The sequence below is a fragment of the Lissotriton vulgaris genome, chromosome 5 (genome assembly GCF_964263255.1).
Source record: "Lissotriton vulgaris chromosome 5, aLisVul1.2, whole genome shotgun sequence".
NCBI lineage: Eukaryota > Metazoa > Chordata > Amphibia > Caudata > Salamandridae > Lissotriton > Lissotriton vulgaris.
In genome coordinates this window covers 1,129,189,984-1,129,202,617 of record NC_141693.1, presented here as the reverse complement: position 1 = coordinate 1,129,202,617, position 12,634 = coordinate 1,129,189,984, and the positions used below count along the sequence as shown (strand labels likewise).

Sequence of the window (12,634 nt, the reverse complement as noted above, 5' to 3'; positions counted from 1 at the left end):
AGTTTTCTCCTTCTTTCTTTTTCCTCTGACGTGAGTGGACCTCTGAGTGTCCCTATTTGCATAGGCTCAGGTTCAGGGAGTTTATTATCTGTGTCTTTCTTCTCATGTTAACCGCGATTCCAGTTTGGATTTATCTCCCTTTCTTTCTCCTAGTCTGTGTTCCAATTTCACGACTAAATCTACAAAGTCAGAATAGTCTTCTGGCAAATCAACGATATGAGCCAGCGCGTCTTTTAACTCGTCTCTCAAACCTTTATAAAAAAGGGAGACACGCTTTTCTTCTGGCCAACGTGTCTCAGTTTGTAAACGATTAAAACTAGTGAAATAGGTCAATAAATCCTTGTTACCTTGTTTAAGATTTAAAAGCTCATTATCGCTTGCCTGCATAAAAGTGTTTTGCAAAAAGGCTGGTCATAGTACGTTTAAATTGATTCCAATTATGGAGGATGGGATCATCTCTATCCACGAAAGGAATTGACCAATTGGCTGCTGTACTGCCCAAATAAGACAAGACGAATGCCACTTTCGTAGCATCAGTAGGGAACTGCTGTGGTTTACAAACGAAGTGTAATTGACATTGATTGATAAAAACATGGAATTTGTTACTATCTCCATGAAAACGTTCAGGTGCTGCTAAAGGCACAGCATTAGGAACATTAACAGTAACCTCAACGGGGGGGGGGGAAGTTGCATGTTTTGCTCGCGCCCCTGTCTCTGAGGAGGTTTTAAACAAAGGCATAAAAGCTGTGTTCCTCTGAGATTCCCTAGGTTTATACCTGCTTAAATCCCGTTTTAAAAAGGTGTTTTCTAACTTTAATTTCTCTATTTCCTCTTGCATATGTTGCAAGATGCCAGACACTGATTCATTATGAGCCAAGTCCTCGTTTAGTGACTGCGCCATATCCGTGGCGTCAATGCCCTCTGTTTCTTCCCCGGCATTCATCGTCCACCAGAACTGAATATTTTAAAGGCTTGTGCTTCTGTCAAAGCCCAGCTCACCTGAGTTTCTGTTCAGTTTTGATGGAGGTTGAAGACAGTCCGACCCCACCCTGAAACTGCTTGTTCCAGCACACTGGTTTTAAAACAGTGCACTAGGAACCAGAAGCTCAAGGGAAGGGGGGAAGTGGATAAAATAAAAAAAGAGAGACAACACCATTCTTGCGTTTCCACTGTAGAAGAGCTGTTAAAATCTGCGGCCCTCTCTGACTTCTGTAGAAACTGGTGCCTAATGAAACATAAACAAAGAACAGATAAGTGCAACCTATCCCTAAATGTGTTCCTGACTAAACCTTAATCTTATTAGATATTCTCTTCTAAAAGTACCTCTTGGATCCTGGTCTCAAGCTTCCAGGTTTGGAATGTGTTACTGTTCTGGGATGTGCTTTCTATTACTGTAAAACTGCAGTAAAATCAAACGAATATCATTATCAGAATTACCAACGTCTAACATTCACCTTAATATAACTAAAGCCTAAATTCTTAAAAGCAAACTCACTTTTCACACATTTCCACACTTTTTATAAAACAAATACTGTACTTTTACATCAAAATACAGCAGGTAATTTGTGCAAGCCCTTGATTTACTGTTTGCCTTGCTGTCAATGGTTTCCTCTGTTCGATTCTTAAAAAAGTTCTATGTAAAACAATGTTTATTTCACAAAGTTCCACAAAGTATTCTTGTAACAAAGGGTTTGAACCACAAAGTTCGTGGGAGATATCTTGTTCCAAATTGTCTTTACATGAATCCAGAAATCGCCGATAAAGTTCTTTCAGGTAATAAAAGGTTTTGCACTTACTTGTTGCTGAAAAGGGATACTGATCAGTCTAACCTTGACCTCTTTCTCTTTTGCAGGTCGATTGCAGTGGACAGAAGAGGGGCTGAGGCAAGAAGTAGCCGGAAACGAGAAGAAGGAAGGGCCAGAAGCCGCGCCCATTGAAGTCAATGAAGGTCTGGAGAGAGCAGGAGTGCCAGCGCCGAAGGATCTGTTCTCAGGTAAGTGGGAGGTAGACGAGCACAAGCACTGGGTGAGGCTCAGGGGCTGCCTTTTATAGACAGGGCTGGATGTGGTTCGAAGAGCTGGGTGTGGTTTGAAGAACTGGGTGTGGTTCTCACAAGCAGGTGTGCAGAGCTTCAGTTATTATGCTAATAAGTTGAAGTAACACATGGCCTAGGGAGGAGTGTTCTAAATAAGCCTTGGTAAAAGCAAGGTCCAATGTTTTCTAAATAAGTCTTAGTAAAAGCAAGGTCCAATGTGCAAACAAGACAGCAATGTCCAAACTTGTGAATACATTGAGCAACATACACAGAAGTCTTAGGGAGGGGCTGAGATAACAAGAAAGGCTTTCAGTAGTATGTTTAAAGAGAGCTATTACAGAGACCACTTGTGCAATGAGAGGGGACATGCTCTTTGCTGTGCACAAACCCTAACAGATTGTCACTCCAATTTGCATTTGCCAAATTTCATCCCAGCTAGTCCCCCTTTCAATGCCCAGCATGAAAGAAAATGTTGGGCTGGTTCTAGGGTCTTGAATCAAATTGTTTGCTTTTGAGAGCATTGCTGTTTATTTATAACATCCTCCAATCTGAGGCTAAAGTTTCTGAAGTGCCTAAAAGGGATGGATAGTGTGTAGTTTCTGTTACAGGTGGTGGATTTCAATGTCAGGTTTCAAAGATTAATGGAGTAATTTAGTGATCTGGCCATATTTGTAAAAAGACGTAGGATGTTTCAAACTTTTGTGTGATCCAGTGTGCAGTTAACTGCTGCTCAAGTTTGTAGCCGAGTGGAGATCACTGTAATTTTAGCTTGTCAACTGGCAAACTGTAAATGTCCCATGAGAACAAACGTTTCTGGCTTTGATCCGCAGGTGGAGTGTCTTTTTGCACAATTCATCAGAGAGGCTTTAAACAACTGCTGTGATAAAAAAAAACTATTGACGTTCGTAATGCAGCAGGACACTATGCACTCAAATTAAGACCATAGTGTTGTTAGTATCTCTGTGCGAGTCCATTTAGCAACATACGCTGGACCTACCCAACCCCTCTTCATCCATCTTTGCTGCTGAGGGTGGCTTTGTGGGCCAGAGAAAGGAGGTCATAGAGTGAGGTGAATGGTGACAGAGCCGTTTCCAAAGGATGAGAGGGTATTGATTAGATGACGTTTTAGGCATGGCCTTGATGCTGCTGGCACGGTGGGGTTCTGCAGGTGTTGTTCTGCAGGTGTTGTTCAAGTGCATTGAGTAGCTTGCACCTATACAAACGATTTTTATATATTTGTGTGAAATTCTATGAAAGCAACAGTCTACCACACGATCTACATATGAGATCTATGAACCCTGAAGAGAGAAAGAGAGCAGAACATATCAGGCATGGATAGTATTTGTGAGACATTATAAACATCACTTTAGTTTTTTTTGATTGCTGCTTAAATCAAAGGTGGCATCTTGTCACTGTCAATATATTTTTATTTTATGTGCATACCAAGCTCAGTTCATCTAGCAGGCCAAGCTTATGAACCTGGAGCATTTCAAGGTCACATTGGATGACCTTGGGAATTTTGCCTGGAGTATATGCAGCTATGTGGCACTCGAACAAGAGCGGCTCTTACCTCAGAGCGGAGAAGCGTCGCCCCACTATCAAAAATGCCCCCTAAAAAAGCACCAGAGATTAAAAATAAAATGGTAATAAATGTATTTATTACCATTTTCTTTTCCATCAACCTGTCTCGAACTGGGTGTCAGCATGGGGTGAAGGCATTGCAGACGCAGGGAGGAGTGGTGGGCTGGCTGTGCACTTAGGTTTAAAGTGTGCATGTCTCTTTGGCTGTCTGTTTTATGATGGCCAGCCAGACATGTGCATTTTAAACATCTTTGACCCAGCTGTCTTAGACAGCAGGATTAGAGAAGGACCAGTCCTCCAAGGCTCTTGAGAGTTCTGAGAAAGGCCGCTCCCTCCAATTCTGGTGCTTCTCGCATGCTGGTTACCAGCATGAGAGCAGTGCCAGGATTGGTTTGGGGAATTGGCAGGAGCCCGCGGCACCTGGAAGCAGAAGATGGACTGGAGCGAGGAGGATGTCGAACGTCGTCCAGCAAGCAAGATATGTGGCTATTTCTTTTTATTTATAGTCACCACTCACCTTGTATGCATACAACCACCCATCACTCATTTGTTTGCCCACCCACTCTTCTGAGTTGCCAGCCACCGCTGCACTTGAATGCTACATTTACTGAAATGTAAATAAATGTCCAGTATTTGTAAAGCCCGAACAATTACCCAAAGGTGTCAATGCGCTGGGGGCCGTTGGGAAGATTAAGCGAGCTATTGCCTAGAGTCACATGGTGCTGGGCAGACCCCTGCCGCCAGCGCCTGGGATCGAACCGTGATCCCCAGCGTCCAGCGTCAGTCGCCCTGGCCGCTGTGCCACACCTCTTCCACTGAACTAATACCTATTCTCAAAATAGTATAGAAGAGACTGGGAAGTAACATTCTACTCTTGTAGTTTCTTGCATATTTGGCCAAATATAGTCGAAGCTCCTCCACTAAGGCGGAGGAGTGTTGCTCCACTGCATTTCGAGCAGTGGATAAAATAAAAATAAAATGATAATAACACTAGGTTATTATAAATTTATTTTTCCAGTTAACAGAACGGGGCAAGGCTTGGCTGTGTCACAGCTAGCAAGGGAAGGAGGGTTGGGCACTTAAGTGGGAATGACTACTTGGCCAGCCGTCTTGGCTTAGCCAAACAGTCATGCGCACTTTGCATGTCCCCCACCAGACTGTAATGCACGCCCTGGTGAGGAACATGCAAGGGATCCCACTGCCTGTCTGAGCACCGAACCACGGCGCTCAGCGTTGTGATTGGCTAAAGGAGCCTTTTTGTGCTTCCTGCTTCAAGTGGGAACAAAAGAGAACGACGCGAGATGAGGCCGCAGTCCGGGAGTAAGTTAAATAATTTTTTAATATTTATTTTCCTAAAGTTCTCTGTCCCCGCCCCACCCGTGATACTTGGTGGCAGTCCCCACTGGCCAAATAGTTTCTCAAAAAAGAAGCACTGCGATAAATTGACACAACATTGGTAAGAGTCTTCTGTGTGGTTTGACAGGCCCTGGCTAGACAGTTTGTGTAATTTCTCAGACCCTGGTGTATACATTCTGGATATGTTATATCCAAATTGGGGTGCAAAACAAAACCACCAATAATATGTTGACTAACGGGGAGTGAATGAAATATGCATGTTATTGCCAAGTGCACTGATGTACGCATCTCATTCACCATCGATTAAGGGTCGGTGTATGCTTAGTTGCAACACTTCCCTTTTGCTTGCTTTGTTATTTTCTTCGGGCCTTGGCAAACCTTTCGACATGCTAAAGTTTCCAAACGTTTGTTATGGAAAACATGTAGTAGAAAACTCTATAAAATGTTTTGTTGTGGGAGAACAATTAAGCAAAGTAGAACTATGCAGATTTGTACAACACTGGAGTATGTGAAACATCTATTTAACTTATTTAGATGAAATAATACCAAATCAAACTTGAATATCGCAAAGTAATTATACTACAGAGATTCTTTTGGTGAAATAAGTTCACCCAAAGTAAATTGATGGGGATTCTTCAAGACAGGCTGCAAAAGTTGGTAGGTGCGACTGACAGACTGGCATCCACTTGTTTATCACTTTTGCAGAGTGTCCTAAAGGAGTATCCATAGTGGAGGGTATGGTGGCCACGTACAGCTGTGGATTACTCCAAGCCATATAGGACTGTGGATAGAATGTCCCTGTCCATGAAACTGTCACACATGGGTGCTTCCATGGCATTAATTAGGATCAATCGCGAATGCTACACAGAAAATTAGGGAAAGATCTTAGGGAAAAAAAAGTGGGTATCAAGTAAAATGTGATAGGGGCGTGAAGAGGAAAAGCACACGTTAGTCACAGTTGTTCGTTGGAATGGCTGAAAGTGGATTTTTCCTTCCTACGATGGGAGGCACTCCTATGTAGAACATAATTTACGCTGATGAATGACATTGTGGTCTTTGATGGAGCCCCCAATGGTCAGCACTAATCGCTTACTGTCACTTCAAACTAACACATCTAATGGTGTTTGGTAAAGCAGTTACATGGGGGCACCCACAAGTAAGTACATTACATTTAGGGGCTTATTCACAAGCCCCTTGCATCACTTTTAATATGGTAAAAAGTAACGTACAGGTGGCGCAAGGGGCTTGTAAATAAGCTCCTTAGTAGCGCCAGGTGTGGCTGAGGGCATGATCACTAGTCTGAAAACCTGTACGATATATCTAACGTGTTGAGTAGGTTCGGCTTTTCATTTTGCTTTTGTTGCATGGAAAAATGCAAGTAAAGTGGACAAATGCCTTTAAACACGATCAATCTATGTTAGCCACCAGCTTATTTCCATTGTAATGCAAGCTCCATTAGCAAAACATCACTTCTGAGCTAAGCCAGCGTGCAGGATAACAGTAGGCATAAGTAAGCATTGTGAGATAGCGAAATGCGCATTTTTGAATGGGCAACAGTTTATTGTATTGGAAGGCACATCTCTTAGTAGTAAAAGCAATCTACTCACATTGTGAACAAGGGCGAATAGCACATAGGTCGCGTGCGAGAGTACCGTTGCCAGACATGTAGTAGCACCATGGCTTCTCTGCACCATCGGGATTCCTGTTGGAAGAAAGCATGTTAAACCAGTTTAGGAAGAAGGGTCCTCAATGTTTTAGTGATAACGAAAGTGCAAAAATGCTCCTTGGGCAGATCGGCGATTCGTTAGACCAAGCATTGGCAAACAAATGGTGTTGTCTTAAGCGTTGAGACACATTTTACTGAAGAGTCTTTATTGGACTTCCAGTGCTCTTGCTAGCGTTAGAGTCGAGCCTTGGTGATTTGAAAAACAAGGCCAAATTATGTGAACAGGCTATGACGACGCTCTGGGCCGAGCTCCAGTTGTATGTCGCTGGAACTGACCATTAGAATGGACTGCTCCTCTTTGTATTTGGGACGACAACAAGCAAAAAAGGTCTGAGAGTCATCATTCAGAACAAGTCTTAATACAAAGAAAAGCACCCACAACCAGACACATGTAGAAGACAAACTAGGAAACACACAAACACTGTGCATTCTACAGAGGTTCATAATAAAGAAGGAAGCTCAGACATGAATGTTACTAGAGAAACCTTTAGATTGTATTGCAACGTCTTAATCCAAATGTATTTTTTAAGGTCACACTCAAGCAAATGCCAAGTGATTTTTAAAAATATTTCGTGACCATTCACAGACAAAATATTAAAACTCAATTTCAAATTATAGTAATAAAAATATGTGTGTATATGTGAAGAAATCCACATCAACAACTTGAAGTATGCCTATAAGGATGAGCAAAACATCTAACCAAATATATTAATAAAACTGCACCAGAAAATATTTAGCCATGTACATTTGCTGCTTTGAATGCAATAAGTATACCACCAAGCATTTTTAGAACTTAATTAAGCACCAGGATAAATTGAAACCACTTGTTTCAGATGTCTTCCCCTAATTAACCTGCAGAAACAACATTAATAAAATGCAAAGATTACAATATTTGAAAATTGTATTACATTACCAAATTGCACTTCTATAAGAACCCACAATACTGTGAGAGATGCAATCCACTTTACAAACGTAATTAATCCAAATCGTACAGCTTGAGGATGTAATAAGACAGTATGCAAAACAAAGCATAAATATAAACATTAGATCAATACTAAAAATTAAATCTAAAACATTAAATGTAAAAAGAAATACCAATGAAAACATCAATGTGCATGTATAATGGAAATTAACTGCGTATTTTTACGATGACTACTAAGCATGAATATCTACATAAAGTTGATGCCAGAAAGGGTGCATATTACACAAGTTAGCTATTCAATAGCATTACAAGAATATCATGATTGTGAGGGTTATGTGTGTGGTGAGAGCAGTAATGTATGTAAACTTTTTTAGATCTCCTATAAATGGCATTATAAATTAGTACACTCTGGGCCAGATGTAGGAAGCCTAATACCGGTCGGTAACGGCCGAAATTACAGAATTTCGACCGTTACCGACCGGTATTAGGCTTTTCTGATGTAGGGGCCTAATCTAAGGATTCGGTAATTACCGAATTCTTAAATACCGATTCAATTAATTACCGAATTCCTAATGTAGGGAGAACTTAAATTAGTGCTTTTCCCATGTTAGGATTCGTTAGTTACCACCAACTACAAGTTGGTGGTTAATAATGAAAACCCCCCAAAAAACAATTTCATGCAAATTATTTCAGCGCCATGTGGCAGACATACATGCCCTTAGGGCATGTATGTGTGCCACATGTGCACCCATACACAATTGAGGGGTGCAACAGGGTGTCAAAGTGAGACCCTGCCACCCTTCAATGTGTTCCCCCTTTTACTGAATCAGTATTTACCGATTCGGTAACTCCCATTCATTCCTATGGGTCTCCTGGCCCACAGGAATGAATGGGGAATACCGAATCGGTAAATACCGATTCGGTAAATACCGAATCTTAACGATTCGGTAATACTTACCGAATTTTTCCCTACATAGCATTTACCGATTCTAAAATACCGAATCTGTAAAATTTGATATTTTAGAATCGGTAAATGTCCCTCACCTACATCTGGCCCTCTGTCTTTAGAAAATGGTCTCAGGAGATCGGGAACATGGCGGTCGTGATGTAACGGCCGCGGACCGCTGAAGAAGGAGAAGTGAGATCGGAGCGATTTGAGCGCCCTCCGCTTCCGCGTTTCTTTTCCTTTCTTCGCCGGGTTTTTCTATAGTATGCAGTGAGAATGACGAGAAGATCTTAGCACAGTAATCTTGGAAAAGAAAACTGCTAAATCTTACCTAACGCTATCGTTGCGGCAAATGGCAAGGACGCCCCCGGCATGAGAGACGTGGGGATCACACAGACGTGGTCGAAAGCCGCGGGGTCATTGCAGTGGCTCAGAGCGGTACGCGCACAGAGGGGAAGAGGCAGAACAAGCCTCGGTGCAGCGAATGGGGTGTTTCTGAGACTCCAGAGTCACCGGAGAGTGGTTTTTACCAGGATACAAGGCAAAATAGAGCCCCAGACAGATGATAACAATAAAAGGTGCTGGAGGGAGAACCATATAAAATGATTTCCACCCCCTATGGGGAAGGAGAGTTCGATATCCATAGGGAAAAGAGGTGGAAAGAAAGATGAGATTCTAGATGCAAGTTTGGACAGGATTTTGAGGTATGCGCTTCGTACCCAAGCCTTCGCAGTGGTGGAAAATGTAACAGGGGTAAGTGACAACTCCTGATTATATTCGGCTGGGGGCACATTGGCTGGTAGAGAGTCTTCTAAAGTCACCAAAGTAGGGAAAGCTGTCCAACATCAGGGGAAGAGCCCTCAGGAAGGGGGAAAAAAATCTCCCACTGACCAGCTAAAATCACCCCATCATTAAAAAAGGACTACAAAGTGTTAACACAAGTAATGGGATCAGGAGATAATGGAGGTGGAGCGAGTGTGAGTGTGAGTGGTGGGGTGCAGAAGTGACTATGCAAACAAGAGGGCAAATGTTTTGAGCCTGTAGAAATTGCTAAGCCTGCGACCAATTCAGAAGAGGAGAAGCTTGGGGGCCAAGAAGCACAAGAAGGCAGACAAGTAGATATACAAAAAGAAGGAGTAGCTGGGGTGGAGTTCCAAGTAACAACACAGAATAGGTTTAGCATCTTCCAAGAGAATGAAACTGCGCTGTTGGTGGAGATGGACCAGGCAAGTGGGAGCAGAGACACTATGGTACAAGTAGAAGATCGGCTAACCCCCTCAAGTACATTAGTGTTAGTGAACCCTCTAGTGGCACACCATCCTAGCCCTGTACCAGAAAACCCAGATGCCTCATTGGCCTCTATCCTTATGGATCTCAAGCGAGAGATCAAAGGTTGGTTTGAGGTATCAGAGAGAAATCAAGTGGACATAAAAACCTCATACACGGCCCATGCACAAAAGTTGGATGATGTCGCTACTCAAACAGGGAAGCTTCAGGAGGAAGCAAGCACTATACGGAAGGAATTCTCAAACAACACTGAAGGAGTCAAGGCCTTGGCTAAAGAAAATGCTAGTCTCAGAGAAGACTTAGAAAGGTTAGAAAACTATTCCCAGAGAAATAATTTGAGGATCCTGAACATTCCGGAGGCGGAAGAGGTGTCCAATCTTAAGGCATTTGTGATCAATCTTTTATTAGAGACAGCCCTGAAAGACAGGTCAGATATTTACTTGGAACGTGAAATACAGAGGGTCCCTAGAGATCCATTTAGGAGAAATCCTCAACGTCAGAAGCCAAGAAAAATGTTGATACATTTTCTTTCATATTCGGTTAAGGAAGCCATTTTGTCGGCTGCATTAAGGATGTATGTATCTCTGAGCCTTCAGTTTACTATTAGCTCAGCTTCATCCCACGCAACAGATCAGAAACAGTGGGAACTGGGCAAAAGAATGGGGTTACTTAACAATTTGGGGGCCAAGGCGCAACTAAAATTTCCAGCCATGTTACGGGTCATGTGGAACAATCAAATGCGTAATATTCGAACCATAGAGGAGGCAGGTAGTTTGATTGAGTCTATAAGGAAAGAAGGGCGCCCCGAGTATGCGAGTCTGTTAATGTAAGAAGTTAAGAATGCAAAAGACAATTCTAAAGTCATTTTGGGGTGGGGTTATAAGAAAAAGAAATGTTAACAATGTACAATTATTAAAAAAATGATAAATATATATGTATATTAGAGAGGAAAAAAAAATATATATACACATATTAGAGAGGAAAACACATAAGCATAATCTACTCACTTAGTCATTATGGGAGGAGGAAGTAAACTCAAGTAAAATTTATAGATAGGGCTCCTCCCTCTAGGCGGTCTAAATTGGCTCTATGCCAGACAGCTTGGGGAGGGTTCTCATGGGGGGGTTAAGGGGGCACAGTGCGGGGTGCATTGGGAAAAATAAAAAATAAGTCCTCATTAGACACTTTTGAAACACTTTTTATTTTTTTTATCTTGGTCTTTTTTCATAAGTACCAGAGACCCTCGAGTCCAATGCCTCTAATACATTAAAATGACAGGGAGGGAAAACAAAGTTAGAATTATAACATGGAATGTAAATGGCTTAAGGACAAAAAATAGGCAAAGGCTGGTAGTGAATTACTTAGAAGAATCTAATACCCAAGTATGTATCATACAAGAAACCCACCTAATGGCAAGGGAAAGTAGGGAACTATACTCTAAACAAAGATGGTTAGGAAGCCACGTAGCATCAGATCAATCAGTATATTTGAAAGGTGTAGCAATAATCGTCCGGAAAGGCTCAGGACTGGAAATGATCACTTTCAATACTGATAATTCAGGTAGATGGGTTATGGCAACTCTTAAATGTATGGGTTCTGAGTTTGTGTGTTCTGGTTTTTATGGCCCGAATATGGATGATCCCCAATATATAGTGGATATGCAATACAGACTAGCAGGGGTAACATCACCTATAATATTAGGCAGGGATTTTAATACTCTCTTGGACCCAATTTTAGATAGATCTACAAGGAGGAGGGGGTCCAAACCCAGGCACCTAAAACAAGACAGGCCATAAAATACATGTTAAAGGATTTGGGAATGGTTTATTCTTGGAGACATCTAATGAAAGGGAAAAGAGTTTACCATTTTCACAGTAAAAACTATCACCACTTTTCACGATTGGACTATATACTGGTAGATAGAAAGTGGGCGGGAAAAATAAAAGAGGTGCATATACATCCAGGACACATCTCGGACCATAATATGGTCAGTATCACATTGAGGGAGATAAGCGCTAGGAATAATGTCAGATGGACACTGAAGAGAGCCATTTTGTCAGATTTGACTGTGGCTACCCTTTTGAAGGAAAAAAACGTGGAATTTTTTCAGGTAAATGCTCACTCAACACCAATTGGGACTATCTGGGACACCTTTAAGGCTTATGTTCGGGGGGGTTTTGCAAAGTCAGCTCTCCTATAAAAATAAATTGGAACGAGTTGGAATAAAAAAGCTAGAGGAGGAGATTATGCTATTAGAAGGAAGGATACAGCAGGACACACAGTATAGTGAGGAGATGGAAAAAAGCTGGAGGATGCTAGATTGAATTATAGAATGAGACTAGAAACAAAGAGCAGAGAGGGGGAGGAGCCAAGATGGCGATCGGAACGGACGCGTAGGCTCCCGGCTCCGTGAACCTCCGAGCCCCGCACGTCTATCCTGTAGAACATCCTGGCATAGTGCTATACTCTGTGTTGGGGAAGAAGCGCTGTAACCGATGGCGTGGCCCTGATATCCCTGTCGGCCCCAGAACCGGAGAAATCTGCGTGGGCAGTCAGCGGCCCCGAAGACCCTGGTGCCGGGACGTAGGCTTCAGAAAATGGCCGGGTGAAGAGACATCAACAGCGGCCATTTGCACTGGAGCGAAATCGACCCGTTGGTGTGCAGTGGCCATCGGTCGGATTTTGGCCACGGACGCCCTAATTGGCAAGCAGCGCGGCGGTGCATCACCCCCCGAAACGCTGGCCTGGAGGACGTATTATATGCCTGCGGAGCATATCAGT

The 12,634-nt window shown here is 42.5% G+C and overlaps 1 protein-coding gene across 1 annotated transcript in view; it reads right to left on the bottom strand.

Annotated features, from left to right (window-relative positions):
* The window catches only part of HABP2 (hyaluronan binding protein 2), a 335,748-nt gene that overhangs the window by 99,331 nt on the left and 223,783 nt on the right, over positions 1-12,634 (bottom strand). Inside the window, exon 7 of the mRNA XM_086922842.1 lies at positions 6,580-6,674. Coding sequence (XP_086778968.1) covers positions 6,580-6,674 — 95 coding nt within the window. The remainder of the gene's footprint in view (positions 1-6,579; positions 6,675-12,634) is intronic.